This window comes from Rhineura floridana, chromosome 2 (genome assembly GCF_030035675.1).
Source record: "Rhineura floridana isolate rRhiFlo1 chromosome 2, rRhiFlo1.hap2, whole genome shotgun sequence".
Taxonomy (NCBI): Eukaryota; Metazoa; Chordata; class Lepidosauria; order Squamata; family Rhineuridae; genus Rhineura; species Rhineura floridana.
The window spans coordinates 100288437-100307538 of record NC_084481.1 but is presented as its reverse complement, the minus strand read 5'-3'; the positions used below and the strand labels follow the sequence as shown (position 1 = coordinate 100307538).

The 19102-nt window shown below is 42.7% G+C and overlaps 1 protein-coding gene across 7 annotated transcripts; it reads right to left on the bottom strand.

Moving 5' to 3' along the window:
- Nucleotides 1-470: 470 nt before the first annotated feature.
- LOC133376877 (pepsin A-like) lies at nucleotides 471-19051 on the bottom strand. 7 transcript variants are annotated; one of them, XM_061609773.1, is made up of 11 exons: nucleotides 18932-19051; nucleotides 18102-18163; nucleotides 15086-15176; nucleotides 9151-9307; nucleotides 7168-7285; nucleotides 6223-6341; nucleotides 4209-4408; nucleotides 3261-3374; nucleotides 2851-2989; nucleotides 1609-1701; nucleotides 471-743 (listed from the first exon to the last, which is right to left on the bottom strand). In XM_061609773.1, exons 3-11 carry the CDS (start codon nucleotides 15172-15174, stop codon nucleotides 591-593), a joined length of 1182 nt encoding a protein of 393 aa, XP_061465757.1. In that variant the 5' UTR covers nucleotides 15175-15176; nucleotides 18102-18163; nucleotides 18932-19051; the 3' UTR covers nucleotides 471-590. The 7 variants fall into 7 exon arrangements, with proteins under 7 accessions (XP_061465757.1, XP_061465758.1, XP_061465762.1 ...); XM_061609774.1 differs by lacking the exon at nucleotides 18932-19051 and adding an exon at nucleotides 18776-18922; XM_061609778.1 differs by lacking the exon at nucleotides 15086-15176 and having other exon boundaries at nucleotides 18932-19049.
- Nucleotides 19052-19102: the final 51 nt, after the last annotated feature.

The following is a 19102-nucleotide window of genomic DNA, read 5'->3' as shown; positions in this document are numbered from 1 at the left end:
GCTTGGACCATCACCTATCTTGGGTGTCCCCAATGACAGGTTTTTTTGAGAAAACATCATCTGTGCAGTATCACTTATCAGAAGATCAGTGGAACAAAGATGATCAGAAAAGGACAGAGCAAGCTGCTGTGATGCACAAAAAATTGTTACTTTTTAAGAGCTTCCAACTAAGTTCAAACTAACAACATGATCCTGTCTGTGTTAAACATTTTAAGTCAACGGGACCAGTTGTGAGTTCTGACATGGAATGGGTCAACAGAAGTTCAGCACAGAGTGATGTTGTGTGTTGCGTTTAAGTTGCTTAAAAGATCTAGCCACGGAGGACATCTAAAGGAGAATAAAGACTCATGGAAACTAGCAAAGATAAACATGCAAAAGGAAAACAAGCTCCACTTTCTCACTGGCAATGCTCAGTCAGGCAACTGTTTTCAGTGTGTGAGGAATACAAAAAACAAAACCATTTGCTTTTATATTCGTTTATTCTACTGTTATTAATGTTACAGCTTGTGGGGAAGGAGCATAGTGACTAAATTTAGTCCCAAGAAGTAAAGATTATATTTAGGGAATCATTTTGCCAATTGATGTCATGTTCATGCCATGGAGGCCAGGCCAATCTGGTTGTTTGCTCTGTCAAACACACAGTAGTACTGGCGGATGAAGACATCTCCAAGGATCCATAGCTCACCAGATTGAGTGGGAATGCTGATGGACTCAAAGTCACTTGTGCAATAGCCACTTTGACTCTGAAACAAGGAATAAACAAGATACAATTAATGTTGGGTTTTGTGTACCAGTTGCACAACCTGAGTAGCCTTACTGGCATGGGAGACCTTTACAGAGCATCTTCTGAGCAGGCCATGATTGGTATGAAGATGGCTTAGTGTTTTGTGTCACTTGAAGAAGACCAGCTGTCTCCCCAATGCACCCTTTCTTTCATTCATCCATGCTTTACTTCTGCATTTCAGGAATGTGGCATAGTGAGATACTCTCCAAATGCACACACACACACACTCCTTGCAATGTGCCCTAGGTTTGTATTATTGCACTGTTTGATTAAGCATAGTGGTTGCACTCTAGGGCAGAGGTAAGTAATCTTGACCCTCCAGATATTGTTGCACTCCAGCTCCCATCATCCCTGACCATTCCCCATACTGGCTGGGGATGACGGGAGTTGGAGTCAAACACCATCTGGAAGACAACAGGTTATCCAGCCCTGTCCTAATGTGATGAGCTAATGTATAAGATACTCCTTACTACAAAACAGTCTACTGCTGCATACTGGATGTAGTCTATTTTTGAGCCATGGACAAATCTTGTTGCTGTTTTAATTCTGTGCCTAAAACTCTTCATTTTCAAATGGATGCAAACTTCCTTCCTGAAGTGCTATGGGAGTCCTAGTATGCCATAGCATGTTAAAGCAGACCATCCAAACCACTTCAGACATGAGAAAATATCTGCCACTAGAGTATGAGGTTTGGAATGCCTTGGTGCAACTGCTTACCATACGCCTTTCATGAAACAGATGCCTGTCAATATTTAATTGGCAGGTTGATCCTTTCACAGAAATGATTTGAGAAAACTCCAGGTTAGATGAACCAAAACTCTTACCTCGCTTATGTAGGCACTGGCAGGCACAGGGAACTCAATGCCATTGATGGTGAAAACAATGGCAGGCAGGCTGCTCATGGAACTGCAGCTGATCTGGTGTGGAGTAGAGTAAATGGAAAATAACAAGATTAGTCACATCATGATGACAATATGTGTTCAAACTTGAGAACAAAGGAAAAAGTTAAACTGTACACCTTGGACTAAGAATTAGTCCAAGTGAAAGGACCAACAGCATTTGTTAATAAAAGTGGGACCTGCAACATAATGTGGTATGGAATGCTCCTGTTCAGAATTCCAGCCACTCCATTTCATCCCCCCCCCGACCCCATTTTGCATTCCCTCCTCAACAGCCAGTCAGCATTCCATGGCCACTGAGCATGCACAGTCCTCAATCGGCTGTTTTGGGAGTTTCTCCCTGCCCTTAGGGTTTATTAAAGATTGTTGTACTTCTGGAAATCATGTAGGTTCCTCAAACCTACTATGACTACCTTCCCCTTGCACACGTGTTGTGCTGTTTTGACTACAAAAGCAGCAATACACACAGCCTGAACATTGTAAACAAAGGATATGATGATGACAGCTCCTGAACAAAATACACAAAACAAACGGGGCACCATACAAATCATGAGGGAAGGGCTGGAACTCTGTCATTGTCATCATTGACCTCGCAGGCACTATTAGCAGTGCTTGTGCAACCATTGTCTGGACAGCCATCACATGATAGTGCTAGCTGGCTAGTACTAGGATGAAAATTAACTTTTCTTGGCAACAGCTTATTTGGGATTGAAAGCCAAGAAAAGATAATATTTCCTGCAACTGAAGATATCCCTTGGGAAAGATGTCCAGATCCCCCATAATAACAAAAAAGTAACTATTGTGCATTTTTTTCTATATCTCCAATTGTCTGGACATGCTCTTATTAAGACTTGCATATCTCCATATATACCCTGCCACCCAGCCACTAACTGGAATGTCTTTGTACAATGAAGAAATTGGCCATGCTGCCTGGGGCTGATGGGAGTTCGAGTCCAACAACATCTGGAGGGCCGCAGGTCCCCCACATTTGGCCTACATAGGTGTTGGGTCAGTGCCTTTAAAAATAAATAAATAGCATCCTAGAAGTTGGAATTGGCATTGAACCCATCTCTCTCTCACATACACATACACATACATGCACACACACACACCCTGTCGTGTCAGTCCCTCAGGTACCTTTGAAAACTCATTTGCTCCATTCCTTACCTCACCATTGGAGCTTGCACCAATGTAAGATTGAACATTAGCAATGCCTTGAGGAGGACCAGCCAAGAGGGAGGTGCCAGTGTCAACAATAGCTTGGCAGCCGTCAGAACAAGCAATAGCCTGGCCATTCATAGTGATGCTGAAGAGAACACAGTCAGGTCAATGTGACAAAAAAGAAAGCAACCTTAATCTTTTTGCCCACAATGTGCCCATGGTGAAATGTGGGAAGAACGTCCCCAGAGATCCATCATAAAAGATAAAGCCTCTCCTTTCCAGCACTGCTTGCCTCTTCCATGCTCTCTCTCCCTCAGCTGTTCTCTGGATCTCATATGTATCTCAGCTCATCACATCACATTCTGCACCAACTTCTTGGTGGCATCTAACTGAATGTGTGGGAGTTTGGTGGTTACCTGTCCACAGTGATCTGCCAGTAGGACTCAGAAGAGAGAGGCACCCAGTTGAGGCTCCCAGAATAGGAGTCGTCGAAGCCACCAAACATCACAAAGCTTCCACTCTGATCATCGCTGAGAAAAGAAAACAGAGGAATATAGGAAGATGCCTTATATGAGGTAAGACCACCTAGTCCAGTATTGTCTACTCTGGCTGGTTGCAGCTGCCCAGGGCCTCAGGCAGAAAGACTTTCCCATCACCTACAGAAGCCAGTCATGGGAAAGGAATTGTCGCAGTGGATAAGAGCACAGGTGATGAGCTAAAAAGCCCCTAATTCAAATCTCGGCTACTACTAATGAACGTACAGCTTGTTGTAGGGTAGCAGTGGGCAACCTGTAGCCCTCCAGATGCTTCTGGACTACAGCTCCCATCATCCCTAATCATTGGCCATGCTGGTTGTGGCTGATAAAAGTCAGAGTCCATATCTGCAGGGCCACAGATTCACCACCTCTGCTGTTATAAGGATTATGGTGTCAGAGTAAGCAAAGGACATCAAGCACTTATCAAAAGTGCATTATTATTATTATTGCTACTACTACCACCACCACCAAAGCATGCATAGAGATTAAAAGAGAGTGATGGAATATATTTAATAGTTGCCTAGTCCAGTTCTTTGTCCTGCCCAGCCCTATGCCTAAGGCAACCAAATTTGTGTTTGATATGGTGGTGGCTAGTGAGAAATAAAGTCAGCATTCCAATATTTTAAATATATTTTTGCATATAGTTTTACCCTGAGACATGGGGCTAAATCTTGTATGTGGTCAAATCCCAGGTTTTGTATACAACACAAGTTCCTCTGCTGCTGAGTTTCTAGAAATAACATAATTGGTGTTCATGCCATCTGTCCATTAGCAATGGATGGCTGCTATGTCCCTTTGCAGGGGAATGCTCAGGTAACTCATACTTACGAACTCAGATAGACGGAAAAGAGATCCTGAGACACCAGACCCTCACTCATCATGTTGTCAAAGACAGGAGTTGCACCAGAGGCAGAAATGCTGGGATAAGCCAGACCCAAGATGCCATCGAAGGGGGAATAATAAAGGAAAGTACCGGGCTCGGTCTCACTCAGGCCAAAGATCTGGTTGGTGACCTCAATACTTCCCACCTATGTGAAAGAATCACAACAATCAGACACATGATTAAAACGAAAGATTCCAGTTTCTAGCTGATGTGTGTGGTAGTGATGGTGAGTATTGACACAGTGAAACAGACAACAAAACAAAGCTTTGTTGTTCTTCAGCTCATGTAATATTAAGATAAGAGTGTGAGCTATGAGCTGGACTTCCCCTACTTCAAAGCTCAATCACAAATTGGCAAACTAGACTTAGGTAAGCCACTCTCAGTGCTTTTCAGCACTTATAACTGCTGTTTGATCTGATGCTTTTAGGAGTGAATTTGTAGCTGATTTTGATCACAGCTTGCTGTTATTAAAGAGTGAAGGTGGGGTTTTCCTTTCCACACTAATGGCAGATGGTGCCCAAATTGAGAAAGGTTTTTTTGGTTGTCGTCACATCCCTTAGGTACCCTCAGGTTGCTCCTGCCAGCAAATGTTGGAGTTATGAGCATGCTCATGGGGACAGCCCTTTTGCATTTTTTTTAAAGTAATGACAGATATTCCAGAATTCTAATCTTGAGAAAGTATAGGAGATGAAGAGTTTAAACAAGAGGAACTATGCAACCCCACAGCCACTATGGCTTGTCTCTGAACTCCCTTTGCTATCCGCCACATCACTCCTCTGTAATAAGGTCGCAAAACAACAGCTCACACTAGCCAGAGGGAACTGGCATAAAACAGACATCTCCAAAAACAATAGCCACCAACTCCCACTTCCTCCACACTAAAATTGGGATTATGCTTATACGTACATCTCACACAAATGAAAATATAGAGGATCAGAATTTGGGGGGGTAGAAGAAAAAGCAGGTTTTTAAAGTACATTATTCCAGAATACTAGCTGGAATATTAGAATAATGACAATGTCATGTGGCAGCATGCCAAAAAATCTGGGGAAAACCCTGCAACTATACCACTATAAATGATAAGTGCGGAAAGGCCCTTAGACTCCATCTGTAACATGGGGATCATAATAGTGCTTTCCATTACAGATCTGTTGTAAGGACTACTACAATATTGGCCTGGCTTGAACCTAATGGTAAACCATAGTTTAGTGCTACATGAACAAGCCTGCTCAAGCCTTGGGCTCAAGCACTCCTTCCTGCCATCTTTTGACATGTACCAGAGGAAGAGTTTGGAAGTACTCCCTTGTTTAAACTAACCTTATTGTCATTACTTTCAAACCTGAAACTGTTGATAGTTTAAACTATGGTTCATTGAAACAAGCCAGGATGAGAAGCTATGGTTTGATCTTGGATTGTTTCAATAAGCCCTAATTTAAACTAACCGCAATCTGTCCTTATTGAAACAAACCATAGTTAGTCTGAACCTAGAAGCAGATAAGTCCAATCTCCTCTGTCAGAAGAGGAGGGGAGGAAAAGGTTAGCAGCCCTTGAGCCCAAGGCTCAGGCAGGCTCATTTATGTAGCACTAAACTGTGATTTAGAGTTCTATCCAAATGGGGCCAATGTTTGTGGTGACCTTTGAGCACCTGGGAAAGACACCATGTAAACATCATTATTTAAAAAACTTACTAATCATGCAAGGAATCTAAAACTCAGCATGGCTAAGACAACAAATTGTAAAGTATAGAATATGACTTCCAATACAAATTCTGAAAGGTGTGCTGGCTGGGGCTGATGGGAGCTGTAGTCCAAAACATCTACAGGACATCAGGTTGGTGAAGGCTCATGTACAGTATTTTACTTCTAGGGTCCTCTGTTGATGCTGTTCCTATTTACCACCTATTGCCAGTTTCTAACTTCCAAACAGCTGCTAATCCTTCTATGTCCTCTAGTGGCTTACCTGGACAGTGTCATAGGCTAGGATTCCAGTCATGCTCCCAGTGCCATATGTGACAGAGACACTCTGGCTGGTGGCCTGGTAGGTGGAGGAGTCTTGGGGGTTGAAGCGGTTGTGGTTTGCTGCAAATGCAAATGTGGCATTCAGGTTGAAGGTGTCAAAAGCACGGATGTCAGCTGTCTCAATGTCATGTGAAAACTCTGTCCTCTAACTTCATTTGAAGAGAAGCTAGTTGTGCTTGTGAGGGGGGGAAAGAACACTTGACCAATGCTCAGAGGAATTCTCTTCTCCAGCCAGCCCATTGGATGCAGAGAGAAATATCCCCTAATGTTACTTCCCCACATTTAGTTCCCCATACTTCAGTGGTGGGGGGACCTCAGGCCAAGGGGCCAATGCAGCCCTCCAGGCCTCTCTATCAGACCCTGAGGATGCTCTCCTCCCCAGGTCTTCACTGCACTCTCCTCAAGTGCTTTTGCCTGGCTGGAATGTGTCCCTGAAATGCAATAGCGCCTCTTGCTTCCTGGGATGGAGATTGGTGTGTGCATGTGTATAGGCACAGACACCTCTGGCTTTTGCAGGGTCGGAATTTAGCTTGACAAAAGTTACAATCACTGCAGTTGTCCCATCCATTTTGACCTCTGATCCCACCCAGCACTGGCAAAAGATCCCGGAAAGATGCTCACGAGAGATTGTGGCCCTTGGGCTGAAAAATTTCCTCACCTCTGTCGTACATGAAGATTTACTGGATCCTGTGCTGACACCTGTAGTTTTACCTTCATTCCCTTTACTGTCACCTCCCAAGGGCTATTCTAGGCAGCCCATCTGCTCATACATAGTATTAGGGCTGCCCCTGCATTTTGCGTAACCACAATGATACACTTTAAAGAGATCAATGAGCCTGGGATTAAAGAATTCCCCAGCACTTTCCTGTTTCTGAAAGCTACTTACAGCAGGCTTCACTGGAGCAGTACACAGAAGGAACCCACAAGTTGGATGAGCCAGTGTCAAAGAGGACTGTGAATTGTTGTGCTGGAGTACCAATGTAGATGGTGCCAATGTACTCAATCTGGGGGGGGGAGAAAATGGGGTGTTATCATTACTATTGTGCCACAGAAGATAAGTCTGGAAAGAGAGATGGCTTCAGATGACCTGCTCACTGAGCATTCATTCTGATTTATTTGCTAGGAGGTTATATAACAGGGGAGGGGAACCTCCAGTCCACGGGCCAATCTCAGCCCACCAGGGGGTCCAAGTCAGCTGATTAACAGGTTCAATCCTCCTCCATTTGGCTATGTGTGCTTGTTCCCAATAGGGAATAGGTGTGCACGGCCAAACTGATTGGGGATTAAATCCTGCTCACTTTGGCAGGATTCCATGGAGACCCCTTCCTGATTCAGGAAAGAGTTTGCATGAAACCCCCTACTAAACTGAAAGCTTTTTTGTAAATCTGTTAGATCCTCAGATCTAAGGATACCTCCAGATCTTCAGTATTTTAAAGGAGGGATTCAAGCATGTGAAGTACTCTGTGAAGACATTTAGGCTTGCACAATTAAAGGGGATTAAAGTGTTCTGTCACCCTAGGGCAACAAATTCACTTTAAACACCTTGAATTTTTCCGGTTAGGAAACTGACAGAAAAAATGTAGGATAAACAAATTATTAATGGGAATATGTGTAAACACCCTGCAAGCAGATCAGGATGAATTCTCATTGTGGTATAATGTAAACGTACTGCCTTCAAGTCGATTCCAACTTATGGCGACCCCCCTATGGATAGAGTTTTCATGAGGCTGAGAGGCAGCGACTGGCCCAAGGTCACCCAGTGAGCTTCATGGCTATGTGGGGATTCGAACCCTGGTCTCCCAGGTCGTAGTCCAACACCTTAACCACTACACCACACTGGCTCTCATTGTGGTATAACTGCCCCATTAATAAACAGACAAATGCTCAAGAAGAGCATAGTCTCACCACCACATAAGCTTTGTGCAAGCAAATGAAGATGAATGCTGAATCAACAGGACATCTGGAGGAGCCCTAGGGGTAGTGAAATGCAAAGTGCTTGGACAGGAGTGCCTCAGTCAAGGGTAGAACAGTCTGGTGAGCAAACCAGTGAACCGTGATGGCTTTAGGTGAGGGCAAACTGGACAACTGCCCAGGAGCATCTCACATTTCAGGGTGCCCCTAAATCTTATACCACATCCTACCGACCTCCTTTGTCATCAGTCCCAGTCTGCCTTATCTTTAGTTCAGCAGCATTGCAGGCAAGCAAGTCCCTCCTGACAGAAACAAAGGCAGAGGGCCTTTCCCCCTTAAGCCAGGCCCATCCACTTCAGTAGTGGATATCAGCAAAGATAACATTCCCAGAGCAGGGTGCGAGAAAGAAACATAGACATTCCCTAAACGAATCATCAGACAACCCCATTCTTGATCCAAAAGACAAATTTTACACAGAATTCTTGAATGTGATGGTGAATGAAACAGTCGCTCACCTAGAGGACAGATTTAAGCAAATGGTGCCGTTTAAGGACAAGTTTGGATTCATATTTGATATTAACTGTTTGGCTAAAATGGGAGATGATGACATTGAAAAGGGCATGTATAGAATTAAGTGAAACGTTATGTCTGACTTCCCTTTGTACCTTTAAGGGCCCCCAAATGATTTTCTTGCACAGGTCCCCCGAAGCCCTTGGGTTCCTGCTTAGCAATGAAGAAATGAATGTGGTTGTTTGGAAGGAATAGATTGGGTTGAATGGTTCCCAAGAGACAGACCTCACTCCTGATCTTCACTTTATCACATTTTTTATTTTATGTTGAACAGACAGTCATTTTGCCAGCATGGAACGCTGGGCAGGTCCCTCTCTCCACCAAAACTCAGTAAGCCAGGCTAATGGCATATTATATCAGGCATATCCTCTACATAAACAATACTTACATCCATGTAATTCTCCAAGGGCTCAGCGGCATCTGTGTTGGCTTGGCTGGGGAAGTATTTTGAGCCCAAGTTGTAAGGATGTTTCTCCAGATATTTTTCCAGCAGCCCATGTTCTTTAAGACTTTGCCTTAAGGATTTCCCCTTCTTCAGGGGGATCCTAAACAGCAAGGAATGAGAAGCAGGAAGATAAAAAATTAGAAGGTGACAGGAGACAAAAAAATTGATACTAGTTTTCAAAGTCTGCAGAGCAAATTTTGCTTTAGGATTTGCATTATTTGCACTGTAGTAGGCATTGCAGATCCTGGTCAAGAATGGCTTCACAAAGTCCTCTGTAAAAATATAGCAGCTACCCTAAGAATGTAGTGTCTTTGCAGATGGATAGACAGGAAGAAGAAAATACTCCTTTCTTCAGTTCTCAAGCGGGGAACTGAGCCACAGCAAGGCTTTCTGGCTTGCCCAGCATCAGAGACAGAGAGTTTGCTGAACAAAGTTTAGAGCCTGGATAATGAAGCTGTTGCCCTCCAGATATTGTTGGATTCCCAACTCCCATCAGCCTCAGTCAGCATGGTCAAGAATGATGGGAGCTGTACTCCAGCAACATCTGGAAGGCTATAGGTTTACCACCCCCAGTTTAGAAATAAGGATGGATGAAGAGGATTGTACCTTCTTTCTTAGGAGAAAGCTAAAAGCCCAGTACTTACTTGGTCACAATGCACTGGGAAAGTGCCACCAAGCCCAGAAGCAAAAGCAACTTCATGATTTCTCCTTTATCCCCAAGTCGTGGATGAAAATGAAGTGTGGGTCCCAACTGTAGAGCAACACAGTGGGGTGCTGCTCCTTATATACACCTAGCTTCAAGCCTTTCATATCATATTCACAACTCCGATAAGAAATGCAAACCTTCCTGATAAGTGTCCTTAAAGAAAAGGCTTGGAGAACTTTCCAAGTTCATCCATTTCTATTTGCCTTAGAGTCTTGACCTAAATGGGTGCTCAAACTCATGTGACATTGCAGCCCACTAGAACACATTGGCAGCTATCACAGGCACTAACACAGTATGTCCCAGACCTTTTCAATCTGGGAACCTAATATAAAATTTACATTTTCTTATTAGAGTACTTTGGACAGTAACAGAAAGTATTCTTCCAAAAATAAAAAATACAAGGAATTGTATATTAAATACATTATTTACTACTCTTTTCTATTGCAGCACAGGAGCATAGCTAAAATTCACCCAATTGTTCACCTAATTCTAGTTAGTCAAAATTCAGTAGGTGAAAATAGGTGAAATTCATCCAGCCGTTTGAACACCACTAAAATCTCAAATCCTGAATAAGGACAATATAATTGTGCTATGGCCCAAAGATGTTTGCTCGTTCACTCTGTCCAGCTCAGTGTGAATATGTGTTAGACACTGTTGGATATTCTAGGTCAGGCTTACTCAGTTTGTAACTTGACCAGCTGAGCAAAGCCCATAAGCTATGTACTGTATACAATGTAATCGGAAAAACCACAAGGTGGAATTCTCTCTTTCCCTTGCACAACCCTTAAAGATACAGAAGACCTCTTGGTTGCCAGGCCCGGCCTCCAAGAGCTCTCCTGTATCTTTAAAAGTTGTGCAGGGGGAAGGGAGAATTCCACCTTGTGGTTTTTCCCATTACGGTGTTGCAAGAACATCTGCACTTGGCTGACTTTCTCTTCTCCTAAAGATACAGGATCAGTCTCAGGCCCTGAACCTGGCAACCCTAGCACAAACTGATCTGTTCATATGGCATGTGCTATTGCTGTTGTACTGCAACATTTGTTCGAGCAGGAAGCCAGAAGGTGCCACACAGAATTGTGAGCAAGTGCCATGCGGCCTGTTCTGTACCCCTAAGCTAGCTAGTTGCCTTCAGACTTGATGGAAGACACTGTCCAATCATCACTGTTGAATGAAATTTCAGCTGCCAGTCCAGTTGGCTTCTGTATGCAGAAGGGAGAGGGGCCCCAGGAACCAACCTGTCTTGGTCTGGCCCTGACTGTGCAGCATTTCAAACCCACCCAACAAGCAAAGGAGGCCAGCATGACAAGCCCCTCCCTCCGCAATAATGCCTTGCCATTTCAGTAACATTTCCCCCTTTCTCTTCTTGAGAACCAGTGGTTGTTACACAACCATCAGCCCAGATGGTAATGCAGCTCCTGATATCCCTGAGGTTTGCCACATGTAATAGCTTGAACTGGGTTTGGAGAAGTAATAGTTGTCGACAGCACTGAGCAAAAGTCAGGCTGTAGATCATATTCATGGTGCTACTGCCTCTGGATGGGGCAACTGCAAGTGAAGCACTCAGAAAAGTCAGGGTTTGCCCATCAGGCCCTAAAACATTGCTAGTATCTTGTGACTTTAGACAACAGAATTTAACTTTCCATTAAAGCTATCGAGGTCCTGAACTGCTAGGGACAAGCAAACATCAAGAAAGTGATGTGGATTTCAGTGTGGTTGGGAATGAAATTGTCCAAGGCCTGAGGTGACCTTTATGAAAGGTCCTGTTATTGTGCTAGCTGGCCTGATACTGCCATGCTGCATATCTGCCCCTTGTTTATCTTAAAAGATGAAAATGGCATTTCAAATAAGGTTTATCGGCTTTCTCCTGGTACTCTTGTCTAGCTTGCTAATGGATGGAATCTGATTTTCATTCTCTGCTTGAGGACATTCAGCAGAGAGACAGACTAGGACTAGAGGGCTCCTGTTGGGAGGAAGGTTAGGATATAAACCAAATAATAAATAAATTTATAAATAACGTATTTATATGTAAATATAAATCAAATGATAGATTACAGAACCCAAAAGGCAACCTTGTGCTACTGTTAAATAGTGTCCGTAAGAAATGTTTTAATTTCTTGACACATCATGCCTGCCCCCAGGTTCTGGAACTCTCTTCCTAGGGAAGCACGAATGGCCCCTTCCTTGCTATCCTTCCATTGGCAGGCAAAGACTTTTTTATTCCAACAGGCTTTTGGACTAGAAGATGTTTAAGATAGGGCCTCATAAGGTCTGTTATATTGTTCTATGGTCCTATTCTTAATGTTTTAAATTGTCTTAGTATCTTATGTTTCATGGTTTTAATGTCGTGAATAGTTTAATTCTATTCTAATTGTATATTTTTGTATGTTTTTTTACCTATGTGTAGTTTTTATTTGTAAGCCGCCCTGAGTTCCAGTTTTGGAAAAAGGGCGGGGTAAAAATAAAGATTTATTATTATTATTATATTATTCAATCCTGTGCATCTCAGGTCTTATTTTCACAAACATCAGATGACATAGTAAACCTGTATCTCTGGACTACACATCAGACTGCAGGGGAAGGTTCACATGATGTAAACCTCCTTGATTTAAGAAAAATGAAAAAAAAGTTTTTATTTTCTGGTGCCACATCTTAACCTGAACTGCAGAAACTAGTGCAATATGACATTGTGCTATGCTGATTCTCAGATGATGCGTCACTCAGTTAACATGTAGCACCAAACCATAGTTCAGTGGAACAAGCCTAAAATGAGCCTCAGGCTTGTAAAAGCCTTCATCTCTTCCCGCTTTTGTTACGTGCTGCAATTTCTGGTCATTACAACTGAATCAGCCAATGATGGTTTGCGCTTTCTGCGCAAATCAGGATCTAACTCTGACTTACACTCTTGGTTTGCAGGGTAAACACATACCATGGTTTCCCAGTTTGGAAAGGATAGAAGGGGAATGTAGGGGAGAGTACAAGCCTGAGGTTCATTCCAGCAACCTCAAACAATAGTTTGCCATCATGTCTGAACCAAATGTAGTTTACATCAAAGCCATTCAGCAGATGAACAGTAAGACTCTTCTTTCAAGTGCCGGGGAATTGAGTAAGGACCAAGCTAGACATGATGAGTTATATTCAACTAAGTCCTACTTACAGTAAACCCATTGAAATTAATCAACCTATGTTAGTCATGTCCATTAACTTCAATGGGTCTACTCTGAATAGGACTAGCACCAAATACCACCCAGCAATTTCTTTAAAGGTGTTAATAACATCATTTAGATCATAGTTTAATATTCTGGTTTGTTAACTAACCACAGTTTATACAAACTAGTTTTTTATACTGAAATGGGTAACTGGTTTGTTTGGAATTATAAGTGGAAGCTTTAAAAACTTCTGCCCTTGTATGTGAGTCCAGTGCTCGCTGTGGTTTGGTGTGACCTTTAAATGTGGCCTAAATGCCAGGTAGGAGGGGTCTCAAGCATGACAAACTAATTCTTTCATTTGCCCAACTTTGGCTCACTTTGAAGGTGGTCACACAGGAAGCTTGTGGTTATTTACACTACTTGTGTTTATTTACAAATATACAGGTTGAGCATAGGTGCAGGCTAAACCAGCCAAAATTCACTTCTCCAACATATCTCTAGGGGGACAGCCAACACTCCAAAATGATTTCCAGGGGCCAAAGCTGCTGAATCTGTCTGATTCAAAACTCAAACTGCAGTCTTCTTTCATTTCCTTTCATGGTAAGCAATATGACATCCTCAGATGGAGAGTTATCCTCCCTCTTTCAAGTATGCCCTAGCCATTACTCCAGGGGTAGCTACACCATTAAGCAGGGGAAGGCAGGTGCCTCAGGCAGCAGGTGCTGGAAGGCAGGAGTAGCAAGGTGTTGAGACACGGCTGTGTACACATTCAACCTGCCCTGCACCCCTAAACTAGCCTGTTCCCTTCAGGTGCTGTGGAAGAAGTGTCCCATCACCAATGCTGAACTAAGATTTGACTGGCTTCTGTATGTGAAATGGTGGAAAGGTGCTGTTTGTCCATCTCAGGCAGCAAACTAGCTGGTTAAGGCCAACTACTGAGAAATATCAGCCCCTCTATTTAGCTTCCATAGCAACATATTGCCTTTAAGAAGCAGGTATCTGCCAGAGCTACTAAAGTAATTTTCAGCTGTCCTTCTGGTTCCTCTCCTGTCTAAACTCCAGAGTCATAGAATCAGTAAGTCCCTGAAGGTCACTCAGTCCAACCCCCTACCAATTCTACAATAATACATTGGATCTCAACTTTGATTATTACAAAAAGACAACAGATTTTATTTTTAAATAACTCGCCTTCAAAAATTTCAGCTCAATTTTTAGATTTAGAAAATCTGGAGGACTGGATAGGCAGGAGAATGCTTTGACTTCATCAATAAGATTAGTAAATGAATACTACATTGAGCTTTGTCAAATTGTGTTGCTGGAAACTTCCTTGTCTTGTCTGAAGACTTCCAGTGATGATACATTAAATTAGAAGCCTACACTAGTGGTTAATTATCCTCTTTGTTAAAACATGCACTTTCTTATTGGAATTTGGAAGCAGTTACCGGTTCTTGCAGTGCCTTTTGCTTAGAGATAATGACACTTTTTAGTAGCCACTATTTTTTCCATCAAAGGTACATAGCTATAATCAAGTGACTTCTGAACCTTTTTCTGTATTTTTGATAAAATAAATGTATCTGAGTTCCTGAAATGTTTTGCTTTGGTTGACCCAAGACCTTGAAACATGGCTATAGTGGAAATGTCTGTTAACTTTCTTGTTGTTATCACAGGTGGTACATGGTGGTTCCTAAACAGCTCCTGAATGTTTGCCCCAAAGATCTTAACAATGGTAATGGAAAGTGTTTCTAGCAAAATGCTAACTACAACAGGTCTTTGAGCTACATGGTAAAAGTACTGGTACGAATGCTAGGGAGTTAACTCTTCCAATGCTAAATACATGCTGTAACCAGTAGTATGCAAAAGGCACATCAATAAGGCAGATTAGCAGTCACAACTTGGCACTGTAGCACACCAGCTGAAGTGGACAGAAAACCCTGAAACAACTCCATGCTCACTATGAGAAGCTGGCTATGTGGACTGTACAGCACATGCTAGTTATTATCAGGTTGGTAGACTGACGGTAGATTACCAGGGTGGGCTGCAGCATTCTGTTGCACATATACTAGGTACCAGATGTGCTGGCATATCCCTCAGGCATTTTCCTTGGCTCGCTGCCATTCCTGGAGAAAAAAAGTTTGAACGATGTACTGCAAGAAGGTAAATGGTGGGAGGGGTGGGTTCTGCTCCCCTCACTTGCGTGCTCCACCCTCTCCTCTTTAAATGTTCTCAGGCCTGACCTGGGTTTAAATAAATGGATCTGTCACAATCATACGCAGTTTGAATCCATCTCCTAAATAACAGCCTTCTAGATATTCTCTGTGGATCTGTTTGCACCAGCTGTGTATCACCAAGAAATATTCACTTTCTTACAATGTTTGGAGTGAACTCAGGATGGCTGCTACCTTCTCCAGCATAAACCTACCCATATATTCAAATCATCAGCAGAGGCCTTGCTCTCATATTCATATGTTATACGGGTAACTCGCAGGGACAGACCTTTTTCTGATGTTGAATCCTGGCTGTGGAATACCGTACCCACACATGTTCACTTATCAACTTCTTTTAAATAGCGTAGTGCATAAAATACATTAATTTACCAAAGCTTTTGTTAATTTTTAGTTTTACCTATGGCGAAACTGCTTTTTGACAGATATTCACTTGATGTTGGTTTGGATCTTTGTACTGGTTTTTACATTTCATGTAAGCTGCCTTGCACACCATTTTCGTGGAAAAGCGGGATACAAATGCTTTAAATAAATAGGTATCTGAACAGACATGACAAACATTATGCCTTCTTTGGTCCATCAGGGACAGATCCACTCTGGCAGAAAAGGGCTCCAGTTATTTTAACTAGCAAGCTGGAGCTGTTCCAAACCTGCTACTGGGTATTTTTACAAGTAAACATTCTATCCTACTACTAGTACTGAAATACTAAGGCAGGGGCAGCCAATATGGTGCCCTCTAGATATTTATTTAAGGTATTTATATACTGCTTTTCATAAAAAATGTTAACAGAACACTTTTCGAAATATCCAAACAACAGAACTAAGCAATACAATAGAGACAACAAAATTAAACAAGATAAAACAATATAAACAAGAGATGGAACATCCTGTTCAGCTGCTATTCCCATCATCCCTGACCATTTGCCATGCTGGCTGGGGCTCATGAAAGTTATAGCCCATCATCTGGAGGGCACTATGTTGACTCCCTCTGTTCCAACTGAGACAATTGAGTTCTGAGAAGTAGCTGAGGGACTGTAGAGTTAGGCTTGAGAAAACTGACCATTCTCTTGAAATATATCATATATACTGGTTCTCAGGAGGGAGTCAGGGCTGTGGAGTCGGTACACCAAATCTTCGACTCCGACTCCTCTATTTTTCTATTGTCCGACTCCGACTCCACCCAAAATTGCTTCCAACTCCACAGCCCTGGAAAGGGCTGTAAATGTCTTTTTCAATTGGAAGCTCTCATAGGAGCATTTTTATCGCTGCCTGAATATGCGCTGATCTTGGCATCACAGCATTTGTCTTCATCTGGGTCCTGTGTCGTACACCGACACACAAAATGTTTTCCATCTTGAGTTATGGTGAAATGCTCAACTACAGCTGACTTCATGGGAAGCTTCTTTGACATTTTGAATTTATATTTTAAAAAATTTGTCAGTCAAAATTTATTTTGAAGCTGGAGTCGGTACATTTCTACCAACTCCAACTCCACCCAAAATTGCTTCCGACTCCGACTCCACAGCCCTGTAGGGAGTTATTTGCATAAACGCATGATCTCCATCTCTTAGACATGACGAATTACCATAACATATCAGACCAATGTTCCATCTCATCTGTCTCTTAAACTGACATAGCTTCAGAAGAACTACACTGAGAAGCAACTGAACAGGTAAATTATTTTGTTCTTTGCCTTTGCATCTGAAAGGTCAAAGGGGTGAGGAAGCCATCTACAATTATTTTTTTTTCTTATAAAGTTTTAGATATATGCGTATAAAGTGACAAGCTGCTTTTGGTAGTCCGTTTTAATGGCCTGTGATTTAAACAATGAAAAGGTCTGAGTATTTGGCCAAAGGACAGGGTTGTTTTAAATACTGGTGTGCTGTAAAACATAGGATTTTTTTCTTTCAAGCAACATAAACTAAAGGTAATTAGTTTTTGCTCTGCAAAAAAGAAAAAAGGGAGGGGTACATCTCTAGTTCTTGATGTTTCCAGAGTGCTGTGAGGCGTCCTTCCCTGGCTCTCCCTGTCAGGTTCCTACCTGCTCATGGTTACTGCCTGTCTCTAGGCACCACCAGGGACTCCACCAGTCCGGACCGCTCTCTCTTATGATTTCTCTCCCCGCTCTAGCACAGATCTCAACAGATCCCCCTGCTAGGCAACCACCAGTAACGTCCCAATACTAGTATTCCCAGAGACTCTGAATACTGGTATTGTTATTCTCTTCACCGCTGCCACCATTTGTTACAGTTCCCCTTCAGCCTTGGTCATTACCTTACCCTCCCTTCTGGTCTGTGAAACCCCAGCCAAGGATCAGGCCTTTGGTAAACCAAATTAAGTATTTATTACAGATAACAAAGCTAACAAGATTAACAAGATTTCTTCTTAAGGCACATAAGCATATGGTTTTACTCAATACTAATCCGAACTCCACCTCCCTCCTGGTAAACAACTCTCTAAACCCCACCAAGCAATCCACCCTTTCTCTTCTCCCCCCAGATTCCACAATTCACCACCTCACATTCACCCAGATTTACCTGTCATCCTTTCATTTATACTGTCAGCCATTTTAAACATTCAGCCAATCATCAAGCATTCTATTGCCCATTCACTCCCCCTCCTCTTTCACTACTTACCATGTATACTCTAAACAACCAGCACTTACCATATATATACTAATATATAGGAACATCACAAGTGCCCTTTACAGGCCAAGTATTTATGTTCTACAAGGTTCAAGCCTATGATTGTCCACTCTTCTGAAGAGCATGGGCTAGATGTGACATTTATGGCACACTAAGAGAGACAGTTTTCCTATACCTTAATTTGTTCCCCAGCACCTTCTGGGTTGTATGTCACATGAGTCACACTGAAGAGCAAACCTAGTGAAATGAATGAGCACAACATAGGTCCATTAATAGATCTACTCTAAATAGAAGGTTGTTGGACATACTTCTCCGTATCTCCACTTCTGCTGTCCCTCCCTGGTGCTTCTATGTTTTCATGACTGCCAAACTAATTTCGTTAGAACTGGGGCTGGCACTTGCTGGGTTGGACCTTTGCTTGCCGCCCCCTGGTCTGAAGGACGGGAGCCCAAGATCACCAGATGGAAAGTTCCTGCTAACCCTCCGAGGGCATCCAAATATGGCAAGCGGCTTGAAATAAAGTGATGGGATGCAAAGGATTAAGGCTTCTCTCTGCAGTCTTTAAAAAGAGAATCAGGAAAAAACAAGAGGCTCACACCAAAGATGTAGAAATAAAACAAAAAGAAACAAGCCAAAGCCAACGGGTGCACAAAAGATGATTTTTTAAATAAATACTGCAGAATAATTTCCAATATTGCAAGGGAGTTCCGAACGCGTTTCATCGTTGCTGTCCTCAAGGGAAACTAAATAATGCAGGAAAGAACCCTATATTAATTCCTCCAACCCAATGCTCCCCCTGCACCAAGTATTAAAAATAGCTTAGAAACAAAATATAAGATTACTAGAAACCTATATTGTAACTAATTTCAGTCCCCAATGACAGGTCCTCCTCGCACCAAGCGCCAGTTTGCGCATATAGAAAATCCGTCGCAATTCCCTGGCACGAGAACATAGGATGGAAAAAAACCGCACAGAGAGCCGCTTCAAACACAACTAAGCCGTAACCTATGGATCTCCCCTTTTTTAGCGCGGGTGTGACAAAGGTCGTCCCCTTTTCTTGGAGTGAGAGACGTCGCCTGTTCGTCGCGTGGCTTCTACCGGCCGACAAAATGGCCGCCTAGCTGAAACGCGCCTGATCATTGGCTCTTCCAGCGGAATAGACCATCTACTCGGGAG